We start from the raw sequence: 17751 nt of genomic DNA, 5'->3' as shown, positions 1-17751 counted from the left end.
GGCTCATTTGCAACTTCTTCACAATTGTTAATACCCTTATGAAAGAAACTAAACAGTAAACTAAACTGGGCAAAAACAATGACTTGAAAAAAATACATCAACAGACAAGTGCTTGCCTATGTCCCACATCAGTAAGCATTGTGAAACCAAAAAGACTCTCCAGTCACAAAGGGATGATAGCTATCACTAGATATTTTTCTTCACTTATAAGGGGTTGAGCTAGAGAAGACCCTGATCAATTTGAGAAGTTTATCAATGAAATTTATAAAATTACAGAAAACAGGCCTTTATTTGAAGAACTCTGAAGGTTACTTCCCCATGTAGTAGTTAATGAATCAGTCAATAAATATTTATTAAGGGTCTATTATAGCCAACTACAGTGGTAAGATCTATACATATAAAATGAGGCAGAAAAATAGCATAGAATAAATACAAAATTCTTACTTGTAGTTCTTCTCCCAAAACTTGACAGGTCTGGCATAGGAGGTGATAAAAATGACACTTCCCAGGAATGGACTCAATGGAGTAGAAAAGATAGAAGTAGCAACAGTTTGGAAGAAAAGCATGGCAGAGTCTGAGGATGTTAAGTTAAGGTAAAAAGAAATTATTTCATCATTTTTCTATTAAACTTTCTTTTAGATAAGCCCTGACTTGTAATCTCCCTACCTCCTCCTCAAATAATTTTCAACTCAAGGAAGAAAAGAGTAAAAGAAAGACATAAACAAATCCTTTCTCTAAATATGTATGCAGAGAGGAATATAAAACTTTCAGTAGTACCCTGCTAATTCTCGTTTCCCTAATACACAAGACCAATAATTCTCATAAAATTCAAAGTCTCACTCTGCTTCTCAGCAAAAAAACCTAGAATCTGGAAATGAAAAGAAATAGTATCTTATTACAAAGATATCAATAATTGTACAAAATATACTCTGACACATTTACTAAAGTATTAAGAAGCATTATAAATAATTAAAATTAAATTACACTGTTCAAAATAAGTGAATACCACAGGCATATGTGTGAGTATCCTTGTTTTAAGACAATAGATAGTTTTCCATTAGTATTATTGGTACAATATTCTTTAGTTTATATCAATTTCTAATATGTCCATTCAGATTCTTAACATAATCATGCCTGTTTTACAGATTAGGAATGCATGTATTATAAGCAGTAGAATGAGGTAGCAAGTAGTATGGTAGATAGAATGCTAGGTCTTGAGTCAGGAAGACTCATCTTCCTGAGTTCAAATCTGGTCTCAAACACTTTCTAATTGTGTGTCCCGTGGCCCATCACTTAATCCTTTTCCCCTCATTTTCCTCATCTGCATAATGATGTGGAGAAGGAAATGATAGACTACTCCAATATCTTTGCCAAGAATCTTCCAAACAGGGTCATGAAGAGTAGGGCTTGACTTAAACAACTGAACAATGACAAATAGTGGTATGTTGATAAATATTTAACAAACATATCTCTAGAGAGGAAAAACTATGCATGCCATGTTTTTAGATTTAATCTTTCTTATTAAAATTTTCTATATGATTTTCTTAAGTATAACCCTACAAATTAAGGTCTGATTTCAAAGGTGTAAATAACTGCAATAAAATTTAACAATCTTTTCTCACAAGTCTCCAAAATATGATCCCAGAATACCCCTGACCAGAAGTCATCTCATTTCCTCTGCTTTGCTAATTTCAGCACTAAGGTTCTTCCCAGATGGAGATGTTCAGTCAGGAATTGAAAAGAGCAAAATTCTACCCTGAGATAACATGTGGGCAGAAGCAACTGTGGTGCAGTGAAGAGAGCTAGCTTTTGAGTTAGGAATTCTTGAATTCTTTTTCACCTTTAATACACACTTTTTGAGAAATAATGAGAAAATCATTTAACCACTCTAGGTTCAGGGATTTCCCTATACCAGTAGTTTTTAGGATACTTAAGGAAGAGCCAGAAATAAAGTTCTTATTCCCTGGACTCCTTTTCACTTCAGTGTGACCTAACCTTGCTCAACACCCTCAAGACAGGTTTAACCCTTGCTGTCCCTACCTATATCCTTTTACCAGTCACTCTCATAGTGGCAGACATAGAGATAGAAAGATCAAAAGGCTCATGAGATAAATTCTTAGTGGAACAGAAGGCAATGGGCAATGAAATCACAAACTACAAATGTCCCAAATAATGTCAAACTATTTAAATTTTTATAGATCCAAGATGATCATCTATACTCAGGCAATTAGAATGCTCAGGATTCTACAGTGGAATCCAGGGTGGATCTCTCCAAGAAGATTGTCATGTTCTCTCTTCAAAAAGACTCAAATTTCTGGGTCACTTGATGTACTTCCCCAGATATCAGGATATCTGGCCAAAGGTTGATTCATATGTCATTTGCAAAACAGAGATGTGAGCATGCTGCCCCAACACCATCACCACAGTAGATACCATATCTTTTTCCACATACTCCGTGTTTCAATTAGGCAACATAGCTCCTTCCTCCCTCTCTCCCTTCCTTTCTCCCTCCCTTTCCTTCATTCCTCTCTTCTTTTCTTCTCCCTCCTCTCTCTCTTTCAGCATAGGGAATCATGCCCTTACCTGTCAGTACTTTGCCCCAGAGAATATAAATTTTGATCCCTGAAGCCTAGCAAGATATCCTGGGGTTCATGAACTAGATTTTTTTTTCTTGGATCATACCTTAAACCCAAATCATTCTGGTTCTCATTGATTGGTCTACAATAAATCCTAGTCTAAGCCTCAGTTGGTCTTTGTTTAAATTCTGCGGCTCAGAGTGAATATAAATAGCAATTGTTTCTATTTTGACTTAGAATCCCTGAGGGTCTTCCCCTCTCAGATTAATTTTTTACTTGATAAAATTTTTAATTTTAATTTTTACCTAGCCTTGATTACTAAATGGGCATCAACTCAGACAAACTGAGATCTGGGAAAGCTTTTAGCTTAAAAGGACCAAGGCCTACCACTGCATCATGAGCTATCATCAGTATTGCTGAATATTGCCAAATGGACCCAAATGGACCCAAGGACCCTGGAGGAGAGTGAGGATTTTGACTTTGCACAGTCCTCTGTCACAGAAATCCAGCTCACTTGCAAATTATAATACCTCTGACATCATGATCCTCTTTAAGATCAGAGGACAAACAACAGTGCAATAGAGATAGACTCTAGGGCCATCTCATACATTACTCTTCTGATTTGACTGTTTTTCTTAATTGTCCCTAATGGATTAATATTTATCCTCTTTCTGAACATCTTTGGGTAATCAAATTCCACAGCCTCCCTTGATAATTCAATTCTAGTACTGAATCATTCCATGATCAAGAAGTTTTCTTTTATAAGAGCTAAATACTTTACAACATGATTTAAATCTATCTTTTCTCCCTGATGGTAACTAATCTTAATCTTTTCTATAATCTCTTTTCATACTGTTCCAATCAGTTATGAGATCATTCCTCAGATTTCTCATCATCTACTCTGTCTTTTAAGATGTGGAAAAGCTGAGTATATCAGAGCTACTTCTCCAAGGAAGCATCTAATCAATTATGTCTTTTATCTGAGTAATATAGGGAAGGGAGCACAGAGAAAATAGGGTAGAGTTCAAGTAGAATCATGATGGATAGGACAAGGAACTTAGAAGAAAGTTACACCAAAGTAAATACCGGCAAAACAACAGCTCAGCTTAAATGTTCAGCCCTCAAGTACCCTCTCCCCCAAATGTAAAAACCATTAAATGTCCTTGTTCTTTCATTCAAAGATAACAGTTTATATTTTTGAATATGATATAATTATATAGGAATTAATTTACAGAAGGGAAAAGAAGGCAATACTAACCTACTAATTATATATAACAAAATTCAACATGGTAATGAATAAAAACCTCAGGTCATTTACAAACAGAAAATTTAACAAGATATATTTTTAGTTCCTGTGTTGAAAGACTGAACTCATAGTATGGCTTCCTGGATAAGACTCCTACTTTACTTAGGAAAGAACAATAAATAAATATAAAATTCTCTGTGTAAGTATTAAAGAACACAATCATGTTCATCTCAGTGGAACCAGGAAAGGAGAATTCCTCCAAAGAGATGTAGGCTCTTCAAAGTCACTTTTTAGTTTGTCTTAGTAAGATGTAATTTTTGAGACATTTAGAGACTTTTGAAAAAATGCAGATCCAAGTGATATACATTTAAAATTGAAATGGCAGTGAGGTATGGGAAACTAGTTAGATAGAAAAGAAAATCCCCTGTAACAGAATAGGCTTTCATTAAACATCCAACTTCACATTTAAAGCAGTAAGGTGCCTCTCTTAATATAAATATTTAACAGAGATAACCCTGCAAATTCTTATACTTATTAAAAGATAATGGTTTTTGTGGTGCTTCAACATATTCAAAGGCAGAAATGTTCATCTCCCCTTGGAGATTAAAATTTCAGGAGGGAGACAATGTGTTAGTGGAGGACAGCAATTTATTAAACAGTGTGCTAACGGTCTGAGAGTCCATGTTCGGTATATTGCTCCCCAAATTGAAGAAATCAGTCCCTTCTCTTTGGCAAGATCATGGCCCCAGACTCCCTAAAGAGTGTGATGAAATGACTAGCATGGCAAAAATAGTCACTCTTTGTAGATGACATTTAGGAATACAATAGCTTATATCTAGTTAGCTCAACATAACATAAAACATTTTTTGATATGTGAAATACAGTGGTAGACTCCAGGGAGCAAATTTCTACCCTGACCCATGCTTGGACAGGGGCCTTCTGTGGTTAATTTGTGGGGGTAACATGAGAGAGGATTTTCTACAGGCTGAAGTTCAAGTACCATACCCTACCCAGTACTACACAGTAAATTCTAAGAATGACATTTTAATAGAGTAGAGGAAACAGATGTTGCTAATTGGTCATTGTATTTTTAGAGGACAAAGCATAGAGATGGAATGAGTGTTTTAAAATAGAATTACCAAATGTCTAATAAAATGGACATCTCTGATATATTCAATTACTTACTCTCCATAAGTACAAAAGATCTTGGACTTAAATACATGCTGCATGCATTACAGTAGAGCCATACTTGTGTTCTTTTTTTTTTCTTATTAAAGGGGAAGAATTTAATGCAAAACTTTATACCAATGTGCTTATGGTTGAAAACTGAACATGTAGGCTGGGCAGGTAATTCAAAATTAAGGTTCCCAGAATGGTCTTCAAGTGAGCCGTCTAGCCACATCTAGTAATTGGTATTACTGAACTCAATTACAATGTCTTAACATCGGTAGAAAGGCTATATACATAAAGGAGGCCAAAATTATGGGGAAAGTGGGAGCCATAACTAAGTTTTAAATTCACAGGGCCAATTCCCTACCATAAATATACATTAATGTCATGATTTAATAAACACACTTTAAATTCCAGATACTGAACCTCATACACTCTTAAGATATAGCCCTATAAATTACCTCATTAGCTTACCTTTCTGTCTTCCTTTTAGAGAGATCTGCTTAAGGAAGTAGAAGTTCTTTGGAAGGCACAAAAGGAATGTACTAGAAAGGAGGATACAAAATCTCTATGTTTGCAATTTCTTTTTTCTTTTGCCACTGCTAGCTTTTTCTGACAAATAACCTTGAAAAAAGTTGTTTCTTTTTTTTTAAAATATCAATGGAGGTCTAAAAATAGGTCCATGAAACAATATGTATTGTGAGACTGGCTCCTGTTATGGTTTCTGTAAGAAATGACATTATAGGAAAGCATTTTTCTCCAAATGATGACTTCCTGGAATATATTATCACTTAGCTATTACCCAGAGTATGCTTCCATCAGTGTGTACAAAGTTCAGATCACGGAGTCTTCTTTACTCTGAACACTCACACAGGGCTCATTAAAATGACTAGCAGAATGCAGTGTAGCACCTTGATTCATTAAAAATGCTATCAAATTGAACCAATAACACAGATGTGTGAACAATGTTGTCCAAAAGATATTAAGCAAGAAAAGAAATCCTTAGAGAGAAAACAAAGTTTCAGACTGCACTCAAGTACATTTTTCTTTTGATTAAACAGGACCCAGATAATCTAAATCAAAGTAGGTTATTTAGAAACTGAAACAACTCAAATATTTAAGGAAAAATAAAAAAATTTAAAAAATAAAAAAGATCACAGATAATATATCAACACCAGCTCTCTCATTTTATGGAAGAGATAACAAAGATGTGACTTGATTTGTCCAGTCATATAGGCAAGTAGCAGAAATTGAATTTCAACCCAGGTCTTCCAACTGCAAATCTACCACATTTCCAATTGAACCATTCTAGAAAGTCTAAGAAAGAACCATTAAGAGTAGGAAAACTTAATGAAGTAAAGTGAAAACTGGTGAGAGGAATCTAAGATAAAATAAAAAAGGTATTTTTTTAGCCTTAAGAACTGAACAAAGATTCCCCCTTAATCTGTGGCTTCACTGGAATAGGGAACTCCTGGTGTGGAAATTCCTTCTTTCAATGAAGATTAGTAACTTCAAAATTCACATTTCTTAGAGAGCATTCTGGGGTACCAATATAGTCAGATTAATGAATCAATTTCAGAGGCAGTGAAACTTGAACACACATCTTCAAACCCTCTATTCACTATATCTCACTTTCTCTTTTCCTGTGTTATGATGCAATATTAAATAATCTCTGCCCATATTTCTCTTTTCTTTTTCTCTAAATCATTTTAGATATTTAAAAAATTTTAACATTCAGTTTTTTAAATTTTGAGTTCCAGATTCTCTCTTTTTTCAGTCCCTCCTCCCCTTCATTGAGAAAGCAAACAATATAATATTCATTATAAATGTGAAATCATACAAAACATGTTTCCATCTTAACCATGTATAACAGTATTTTTCAAGTTTGTCACCAAGTATTAATAAAAGTATTCTGATTTGTGTTACTTAATGTTTCTTAACTTAAGATAATTGGGCTAGGAATAAAACAACAAAGCCTCAATTTCAACTTATGGACTAAGATATCTCAAAACAACTTCTGATTAGGTAATATGGAAATACCAGGGTGGGATGTAAGGAAGAGAATACTACCTAAGCAAATATTAAGATTGTAGAGTGGTTCAAAACTAAGAAATATCTTTAAGTCTAAATGAACTTGCAAACCATGTCTCCCATCATCCTCATTAAAAGTGGCATCAGATTCTTAAAGGATGGAGTTTGATGAAAGTGATACCCTTAGATTCCATGAGGGAGTACAGCAGAAGCAAAAAAAGGATACGAGGTATTGCAAAGAGCTGAGCAAACACATGAAAGGATGAGCCCCAAGCAAGTTGCCAGGGAGCCACGTAGGTCATAACAAACTGTAACTTGTGAAGCAGATCTCCAAGCTGAAAGCAAAGGAAGAAAAATATGTCCATCAATACCATTAACAAGACAAAATGGTTAGTAGAAGTATTATTACAATTTCACAAACATCAATCCTTCAATAAGCATTTATTAAATACCCATTGTGTGCTAAACATATAGGTGACAGAAAAACTCAGTGAGGTAATGAAGAGCACTGGGTCTGCAGTCAGGAATACTTGAGTTCAAATCCAGCCTCAGACACTTTTAATTGTGTGATCCTGGTCAAGTCCCTTGACCCTATGTGCCTCAGTTTCCTCATCTGTAAAGTGAGTTGGAGAAAGAAAGGCAAACCACTTCGGTATCTTTGCCAAGAAAACCCCTAAAAGGGGTCAGAAAGACTCAAAAACTGACCACAACAATAACTATGCTTTATGAAACTCATTTCTGTTAAAACGTAAGTTCATCCTGGTCAGAGATCTCTCTTTATCCCAGTGCCCAACATATGGGAAAGTACTAAATAAATATTTTTGATTTGCTGATATAATAGACAAAACAAAAATAGTACAAGGGGAAGTGGGGGAAGTTATGAGTAACAGGGGGAATCAGGAAAGGCTTCATGTGGAGATAGTGCTTGAGCTGAGCATTAAAGGAAATTAAGGATTATGGGAGATGTAGAAGAAGAGAAAGAATGAACAGTTCATTGTTAGTATATTGTAGTAAACCATCTCCCTCCATGCTGGGTCTTACAACACTCCTTCCTTTTCCCTTTCTCTTACTCTTGATTTGATTATTTAATGACAGTTTGAAATTGAATGACAGACTGATCAGAATCACCCCAATCTCATGTAGGCTCTTATTCCCATGCTTGTTATAAGCCCCAGCTCTGCCACATCTCTCTGCTGCTCTGGAGCAAGGGAGGGGGAGCAGTCACAGCTGGTGAACAGACATTTCTGGAGGCAGAACTTCCTCCTTTCAAATGAAGCCTTTTAGAGCTAAATCCATATGCAACTTAATCACAGAAGCTGTTGAGTTTTCTCTGTACTAATTTCCTTTCATAACTTCAGTTGCTCTTGCCAAGGAAACCAAAACCCAGACCACTGAGTCACGAATTGCAAAGTATTAAAAAAAAACAGAGTTAGAGCTTGGGAGGTGTGATATTTGCTGGGAAAGCCAACACAGACGGGAAAAAGAGACAGGTGAGAGGGAGAAAGAGGAGAGATGGGGCCAAGAATGGATAACCTTGTGGAGAATCTGACCAAATCCCTACCAGATGCTCAGCAGTACATGTTGGAACATTTAGCAAAGAAGTCTGTCATAGGAGAGAAACAGAGCAGTGAAGTATGTTGGTTATCAAGACCAGCTTTGTGATCATGGATTATCAATCCAGAATGGGAAACTACAGTCTTGTCACTTCTGGCTACAGTCAAATGCTCTGCAGATTCTGTTCATCAATAATGGGAAAGGAAAGTGACAGGTTGTGTTTTCATTTCCAGACTTGCTAGTATATGAGAAAACAAAACACCACTTAGGAGTAAATAAAAAAAAAAACTTGAAAATTTCATTTAGTTCTGCTACATACCACAGTAAACTTCCAGAGAAACAACAGTGACTTGTATAGAATGTCAATTGGATAGCTCCCCTACTACAGATGTTTATTAACAATGAAACTAGCTCAGGCACTGAGAAATAAGATCAATGAAGAAAGGATCAAAAAACAAATGAAGAAACAAAAGCGTCAATGAAACATTTAAAATCTACTTAGAAGGAGCAGAAATTTTGGAAGGGAACGTGGGCAAACAGGGCAAGTTTGGTCAATTACTGTGAGTTTTGCATATAAATTATTTTTCTGTTCTTTTTTGAGTATTGAAATGTTCATATTTAATGGAATTTGTTAAATTTATAATAAAACAAAGAGAAAAAGGAATGGTAAGGCCAGTTATATAAGATGCCAGAAAATGGCATTTCCTAACCCACTCTTGGTTTCAGAAGACCAAAACTGGTCCCAGAATTAAATCAGAAGTGATCTAGGGAGATCTTTAATATTGACACTGAAACATGTTGCAAAACTTTAGTTTTGAGAAAACTTTAAAATAAAATTGCTGACTTTTTTAAAGGTTTTTGTAAGGCAATGGGGTTAAGTGACTTGCCCAAGGTCACACAGCTAACAATCTCATTCCTCTAATTTCACAGGACATATAACTGGCCATACTGAGTGGTTAAATGATTTATGTGAGAATATGTATTCAAACACAGACAATTCTGGACACAGAACCCAGATTCATAGGCTCCAGTGTATGTGGTTGAAGCATGGGAATCATTCTAGTTGGCCCTAGAAGACAGCTCTAGCAACAATGGGAATAAAGAGTTAAGAAGCAGATTTTGACTCTACCTAAGGAAAACATTTATGTAACAGGTATTTGAAAACAGAAGGAAATTCTGGGATTTGTAGTCCAGAGGAACAAGTCTTGGTTCTCAACCCTAAAAGAGATTTGGTACTATGATCCTTTTTAGGTCCAAAGATGGGTTTGAGTCATGTCTAGGAATTTCTCTAATTTATCTCTCTCTCTCTCTCTCTCTCTCTCTCTCTCTCTCTCTCTCTCTCTCTCTCTCTCTCTCTCTCTCTCTCTCTCTCTCCCTCCCTCCCTCCCTCCCTCTCTCTCCCCCTTCTCTTTAAGGCAATTGGAGTTAAGAGGCTTATTCAGGGTCACATAGCTAGTAAGTATCTGAATCCCAGGAGTTCTTAAAGTAATATTTGCAATTGTGAGAAGCAGACTGAGACACAAGGAGTGGGAATGGCAAAAAAAAAATGAAAAAAATGAATGGTAGCAACAATTCTAACTTAGAAATTAATGAATAAAACTAGAAAGAATTGATGATACAGGGGCACAGGTGAAAGAAGTGAAAGGAGGTCTAAGTACAAAAGAGAACGGAAAGATCACAATGAACTATAGGACTTGCAAGCAGCTTGGTTGGGATTGATTGATTTTATTGATCTCTATAAAAATTAGCAAAGTTCTCCCCAAAATGATCTTATCTTTTCTCAGCTTGCTTATTTTACCTAAACATTTCCTATATCTTCATTTTGCCTCAACAAAAAAAAAGCACATGAATTAACTAGATATACACAAAACTAAATTAAATCAGACAGTTGAAACTCTGTCTAAATGTTAAGGATTTTCCTAACCGGGGGCAATGAGCAAGTTTGATTGTTTCGATAACTTTCCATCTAGTATAAAGTTCATACAATAGCAGAGAAGGGGGTCTCATGGGTCTGAAAATCTTTATATTACTTCTAAATTAAGGGTCTGCTAACTTTCATAATAGAGTGAACCTAACTACATCCCATGATTGATAGGAAAAAGGAAAAGAAGGTATTATTCAGAAAGGGCAGCTGAAGTCTAGGTATGATTTTGCTCTGCCCTTTCTAGAGTAAAATAAAAAAAGATTTATTGAATGACTTTTGCATTATCAACCACTAGTGTGATAATTAGGGCTATTTTAGACTAGAATGTTTGATGAGATAGTAAGTAGTGCTCTTATTAAGCAATATTTAAGTGAAAGCAATATTTTAAGATGTGGTAGAAGAGATTCCTATCCAGATATGGGCTGATTCTTTCTAATTCTTAAATTCTATCATCCTATAAAATATTACCTTTCCAATGCTGCATTATTAAGCAAATAATGCCCTGTAAAAACATGTATTCTCCCCCACCCCCAAATCAGTAGGTGAAAAACTTAGCTGAAAATCAAACAAAATATGTGGAAACCTAAGTTTTAGGCAAAAGTCAGAAGTGGAGTCATATAATATTTATGCTTAAGCATACTTTACTACAGGCCTTTGTGACTCACCTCCGGAGGTAGAATAAACACCTGCTGTTGTTCTGTCGTTGACATGTTGTTCTCTAAGTATTGAGGACTAACTTTAGTCAACATGACTCACTTTTAGATGAAAATTGAAGTCAGAAACCATAAAACTAAAATTTGCTTTATAAAATACAAAAACCCCCAAAGGTTGTTAAAATGAGTCATAGGTTGTTAAATGTTTCCATCATTGGGTTTTTAACGTATAGAGTATTCTGGGAAGGTTTTAAGCTACCTTCAGAGAACACCAATAAGTAGGTCAGGCGGAACAGCTACAATCAGACAAGCAGCCCCAGGGAACACCTCATCTGCAAGTTTAAGGTTCTAACAAGTTAAACTTTGCTGCATTATGATTAAATGAATCTATTATAATTATTTTTTGCTTAGCACGGCAACTTGTATTTAAACATAAGCAGCCACAGCAATCAGACATCGAGGGGACTGAGCATGGGGAGTCTCCTACTCTAATTGCAGTTAAGCCCTGGGGTACCTTGATATCTCAGGCAAGTCACTCAGTCTTTGCCTCTGTTTGTCCTTTAGGAATAGAAGGAACAAAATACTGACTATGCCTTGTTTAAAAAAATTAAGTTACACCAAAAACAAGATTAACACAGAAAAGTCTGTATTATGTCCATAGCCATAACAAAAATCAGGTTTTCTGAAACCTAATTCTTATATTTTATTTATCTTTACAAATAGGTATCACTGTGGACCCCAATATAGTTTTTTTTTTCTGGGTAAGGAATATCTTTAGGTGGCTCAATGATTAGAATGCTGGATTTTTGAAGACAACAAGACCTGAGTTTAATCCTATCTCAATCATTTATTAACTTTATGACACTGGGTTTATCATTTAACTTTTCTAAGCTTTAGTTTCCTTATCTGTGAAATGGGGACAGTAGTAATGCCCATTTCATAGACTGGTGAGGATTAAAGGAGGTAATCTATCTATAGAGCTTTTGAAAGTATAAAATATCACATTAATGTTAGATATTTTCTTTAGCGATTGAATAGTAACAAAGTAGTCAATGCATTAAATTGTGATTGCAAGTCAGAAGAGGAAAAGAAATATTTTACAGCATATAATTAAAACCTACCCAAGAATATCAGAAATGCAGAACTCTTGAATTGCAGAAATGTATGAATCCATCCCCCTCTAGTTTGAAATGAGGAAACTCAAAATTATCCAGAGTTAATGACCAAAGAAAGACTAGAATCAGCTTCTTCAGAATCCCATTTCAAGGTTCTTCCCACAACACAACAATTCAATATGGCACAGTTAAGTCAATCGGTTGGTCATCAATAAACATTTATTATGCTCTTACTGTCTATATGCCTTGCTATATAGCACTTCCACATTAGCCCTCCACAATGCTTTAATCTTTTAGAAAGTAATACTGGCTTTTAGACTTTTTTGTATCTCTTCTAGAAAGGTACAGCTGTTTAAAAACAGCAACAAAAACAACAAAACACAAACAAAAATACCCTGAAAAGTTATATTCAGGGAATGATGCCCTGAGCAGGAGAGGTCTATGCAACAGAGCTAATGAAACAACAGTAATCGATGAAGATGATGACAACAATACCTATCATGTTGTGTGATTTGGGATGATTTGACCCAGGCAGCCCCTTTTTCATCAAGAGGATATTAGAAGGAGTTTCTGTCCAGGCAAAAAAAAGCCTTTTATTTTTGTTTTCTTTTAGTCCAAACCTATGATTTCATTGGTCTAGGAAATTCTCTGCAAATGCTCTCTACCAATCAGCAACTTATCTATAGCTTAAGGGTCTCAGATCATTACCTGGGGGCATTGCAAGATTATACAGCTGCCTATAGTTGACAACCAATACAAATGAGGTCCAGGTCTTGAATTCAGGTTTTCTAGATTCTGAGACTGGAACATGGTACCCCCTCATCATATAATTGGGTATAAAAAAACCCAGATCATTAGCTTATAATCAATGTTCAACAATAATTTTAGAAAGATGAGGTAACTAGGTAGCTCAGTGGAAAGAGCAGTGAGTCTAGGTCAAATCTGACCTCAGATACAACTGGGCAAGTGACTTAACCTCTGATGATTTCAGTTATTTCAACTGTAAAATGTGGGGGGTATAATAGCATCCACCTCCCAGGGTTGCTGGGAAGATCAATTGAGTACATATCTGTAAAGTGCTTAGCACAGTGTAGTGGTTATGTAAAGAACTATACAACACTATATAAAGGTTATTCTCTACACCTTCCCCATTTTAGAATGAAAAAAATTCTGATGCCTCCTGCATAGAAACCCATAAGTAATTCATGATTATTAATAATTTCATTATTAATGTGGATGATTCCTCTGTTGATATAGATTGCAATCCTAGTGTGCCTTAGGATAAGTTTCTATGACTGACAAAAAAAAATCATCTCCTGGAAGCTAACATGTGCTGAAGAGCTTTTCTGACTTCAGAGTCTAGTCCTTGGACCCAATTGGAGTCTTTAGAAAATTGATATAGAGTTCAATCCTCTATCTGTCATTCAAGTCTTTCCAGATGGATAAAAATTGTCAGAAATGGTACTATGTTAGAATAGTCTTAAAAACCTCATGCCCTTCATGACTCTCCATGCTCCTCATGACTTCCTGAGATGATATATCCCTGTAGTAAATGTTCTGCTAATAACACTAATATTACTCATGAAAAAGGATTGAGTGACGTAACTAGATCAACTGACTTGTCTGTGATCACACTGTACATGCAAGAAGCAAAAATTTTATATATATGGAGGTGTATGTGTGTGTGTGTGTGTGTGTGTGTGTGTGTGTGTGTGTGTGTGTTATCTTTCTACCTCTAAGGCTGGCCTTCTTATCCATCCTCCTTTGGTACTTCTCTCCTTACAATAAATATTGCATAGTAAATTCTAGTAGAATGTAGGTCTTGAAGGAAGACTTTTATATGCATATTTATAGCACCTGGCACATAGTGCTTAATAAAACATTTTTTCACTGATAATCAATGGAATTGATAGACATTTTGAAGAAAAACAACTCAAACCATTTCACCAAGTGTTTTCTTTTGCTTTGCACTGAACTGAAACCAGTCACCAAATCAATATGAGATGTTACTTTCTCAAAATTCCCAATTTCTAAAAAGCTACTGCTCCTCCAAGTGTCTTTATAGCCCAATCCATTAAATAGAATACAGCTTTAAATAAATCAATATACCATGAGGATATTGTTTTCACAAACTAGTAGCACAGTCAATAACCTAGGTCTTACCATAACGTGCTCCTTCTCAAAATGCTTCCATGACTTTCTATTACCTTTAGGATTCCTTTATTGGTACTTAAAAACCCTTTAAAAATCTGGTTACATGCTACTTTTCCAGATTGACACATTATCACCTCCTCTCCAGATGTCCCCCCCTCTCTCACTTTACATTTCAACCAGATTGGGCTACTTGCTGTTTTTATTAATGACATTCAATCTCCCAACTTTGATGCAAAGTCTCTTTACTCTGCTCATTGCTACCACTTCGAATTCCTAAGTACATGCAAAACTCAAATGGGGGCAGCTAGGTGGTGCAGTGTATAAAGCACAGGCCCTGGAGTCAGGAGGACCTTAGTTCAAATCTACCCTCAGACACTTAATAATTGCCTAGCTGTGTTACCTTGGGAAAGTCACTTAATCCCATTGCCTTAAATTTTTTTTTAAAAAAAGCTCAAATGAATTGTCTCCTTCTACAAAAGTCCTTAGCTGATTCAAGTTGTTAGATCTCCAAATCCCCCAAAGGTACTTTGTACTTATGTGGTGAGTTGCATAGCTAGGTAGTACATAGGTAGAACACAGGGCCAAGCATCAGGGAGATTTCAGTTCAAATATGACCTCTGTCACTTACTAGCTGTGTGATCCCAGGCAAGCCATTTAACCTGTTTGCCTCAGTTTCCTTAACAGTAAAATGTGGATAATAATTATTATAATAATTATCAAGTGAGATAATATTTGAAGACAATATTTGTTCCTTTTCTCTGCCCCAGTTCATATCTTGTGTTTAATTATCTGTGAACTTGCTGGCTTTCCCCCTCATGCTCTTTGGGGACAGGGACCTTTCATTTTTGCATTTGCATCCCCACATTATAGCATTGATTCATAGAAGAAGTTTGATAAATGCTTGCTGTATTTAGCTGAGTACTTTAAACTGTGACATCATACTATCCTTTTTTGAAAACTTTTCTTCTGTTGTGTGAACATTAGTGTAAAAAGAAAGAAGTGGTGGGTGAAAGAAAGAATTTCTTAATCCCAAAGGCCTACAAATTTCATCAATGTAGAAAGATATTTGCAGAAGCTCTCCCTTGTTTCAGAACACTTGTGTTTGCAGCAATGACACATTTAAAACCCAAGAACACAAGATGTGATGGAAATAGCGACACCTTTATAGTAAACAGTGCCACCAGCCATTATAACATTCTGTTGTCATACTTTAAATAGAAATTCATTCGGATCAGCAGGAACAGATTTTATACAGCTTTTATTTTCCTCTCCTTAGACAGTTTGAGGACTCTGTTTTTATGATGCATGTCTCACTCTTAATGTTTGCCTCCCAAGCTCTTAAATCCTGGCCCTATTAAAACACAATAAAAATCACAAATTAGAATTTGACTATGACACACAGAGAGGAACAAGTAAGAGTTGTAGACATCTGGTATTTTCAACTCAATTAAACAAATGTATCAAGCAGGCAATCACCACACATTTATTGAGCACCTATTTTTGCCAGGCACTTTGTTCAGAACTAAAGGAATACAAATGCAAAAATGTAAAATGCTTCTGCCCATCAACATATTTGGGAGAGAAGATCAGTTATGGAGTTTGAAACTATAATAGCTTTGTGACTAGCCATGAATGTCATCTATTCTCACAGTCTCAGGTGAAGATCAGTTACCATAAGCTGCCAATCTACATTGATGAAGAGAGTTGTTCTACTTAGAGCTCCCCAAAGGGATAAAATCACAGGTATGGACCTTCCCTTACCATTCTGGTTGTTCTTCATTCTCCAAGAGGACCAAAGTGAAATCACTATGTTGAAGTCAAGGTACAATGTGTCCAACTGTGTCTGATCAGACCAATATGAGCTTGGAAGGTTTAGTCACAAATAGTCCCATCTGAACATTTGGAGTGGTTATGTCACCAAATTTGAGCATCTCATGTTTCTCCTCACCATAACAAAAAGCATAAGGCACTTCCCCCATAGAAAGCATCAGAATGAGACTAAAGAAAACTGAAATAGTCATCATTTTAGATAATCTCTAAGAATGCTTCCAGCTCTTCACATTTCAAAGTAACCTAATTTGAAAACGTCTTTTAGTTAGACATAGATATATAGATAAGACTTATAGCTTGTATACACAGTCGACACGCTTTGTATAAATATGCAAAACATCCTTAAAGAAGCTTTCCCATGAGCACTGAGCTGGCCCAGTTAAATATTACACTTGCTTACTAATGCATTTTAACTTGTTCTCTAAATGAGACATAAAGAAATTGAATTCATGTGGTGCTAATCTTGTGAAAGACCTCAAATTATTCTTTCAACATAATGTACAAAAATGAAAAAATATCACTTCCTCTACCTTAAAGAAGTTTACAATTTAATGGAAGTATAAAATGTGTAAACAGATAACTGTGCTATGAGATCAGTGGTTATGAGGAAATGAAAGATCCAAAGTGCCATGAAAATATTTAAGGATGGGGAAGAGAAGACTCTCAGACAATATTTGGGGCAGGGACAATCTCTTGAACTGCAACATTTCTATGTGGTTTAGGCCCCATATTAACCTTCTCTTCCTGCCCTAGACTTCTTGCTTTTGGTCTCTCAGAGTAGTATCTTGCTAGATCTCATTTTTATTCTGAGTTGCTAGGTTAAGCAACAGGAAGGATCTTTTAATCTACTTAAAGATTCAGTAGCTAGGAAAGCTTGAAGGGTCGATGCCAAGTCCCAGAGAGACAATTCAGTTCTGAGGAGAAGGAATGACAAGAAGAAGCAATTGAGAGCTGGGGGGTGGGGGGGGTGGGACATGAGTTAGCTGAGAATTAAAGGTTATTAGTAGGGATGAATGGAGTAAGAGAAAAGAGTCAATTGAGATTTAGAAGCAAAGGACAAAGCAAGATTTCCAGGGTTAATTGGAGTAAAGAAATATTTAACAAGCAAATAAAAACAATAGTTTATAAAACACTCAGCTGAGGTAGGACTCCTTTGGAACATCAACCTTTGTGAAAACAAGCATAAATATTCTATTCAATGTGAAATGATCTTAAGTGGGACCCAAAGAAGAGGAGAATGAAAGAGTTAAATAAACAATGGCAGGCTAAAAGGATATAACTCATTGCCAGGATTTCAATAAGCAAAAACAACTAATGATATAATTCTGGAAGCTTGAAAGCTTGTCAGACTTAGAATAATACTGGAAATGAGAAACTAAATTCCCATCAGAGTCAAGTCAAGAACATATTTGAGACTTATTCTAATAAAGACAATGGTGTAGGTCTCATAAAGTGAATGTCTAGGATTCAGTGAGGATAAAAGGTGAATTGGGGTTCT

The 17751-nt window shown here is 35.7% G+C and overlaps 1 protein-coding gene across 1 annotated transcript in view; it reads right to left on the bottom strand.

The window, feature by feature from the left end:
- PCNX2 (pecanex 2) overlaps positions 1 to 17751 on the bottom strand; it is a 413266-nt gene that overhangs the window by 141960 nt on the left and 253555 nt on the right. Inside the window, exons 22-23 of the mRNA XM_074222998.1 lie at positions 7250 to 7358; positions 445 to 574 (exon numbers count right to left, since the gene is read on the bottom strand). Coding sequence (XP_074079099.1) covers positions 445 to 574; positions 7250 to 7358 — 239 coding nt within the window. The remainder of the gene's footprint in view (positions 1 to 444; positions 575 to 7249; positions 7359 to 17751) is intronic.

The sequence above is a fragment of the Macrotis lagotis genome, chromosome 2 (assembly GCF_037893015.1).
Source record: "Macrotis lagotis isolate mMagLag1 chromosome 2, bilby.v1.9.chrom.fasta, whole genome shotgun sequence".
Classification (NCBI taxonomy): Eukaryota; Metazoa; Chordata; class Mammalia; order Peramelemorphia; family Peramelidae; genus Macrotis; species Macrotis lagotis.
This window is presented reverse-complemented; position numbering and strand designations above follow the sequence as displayed.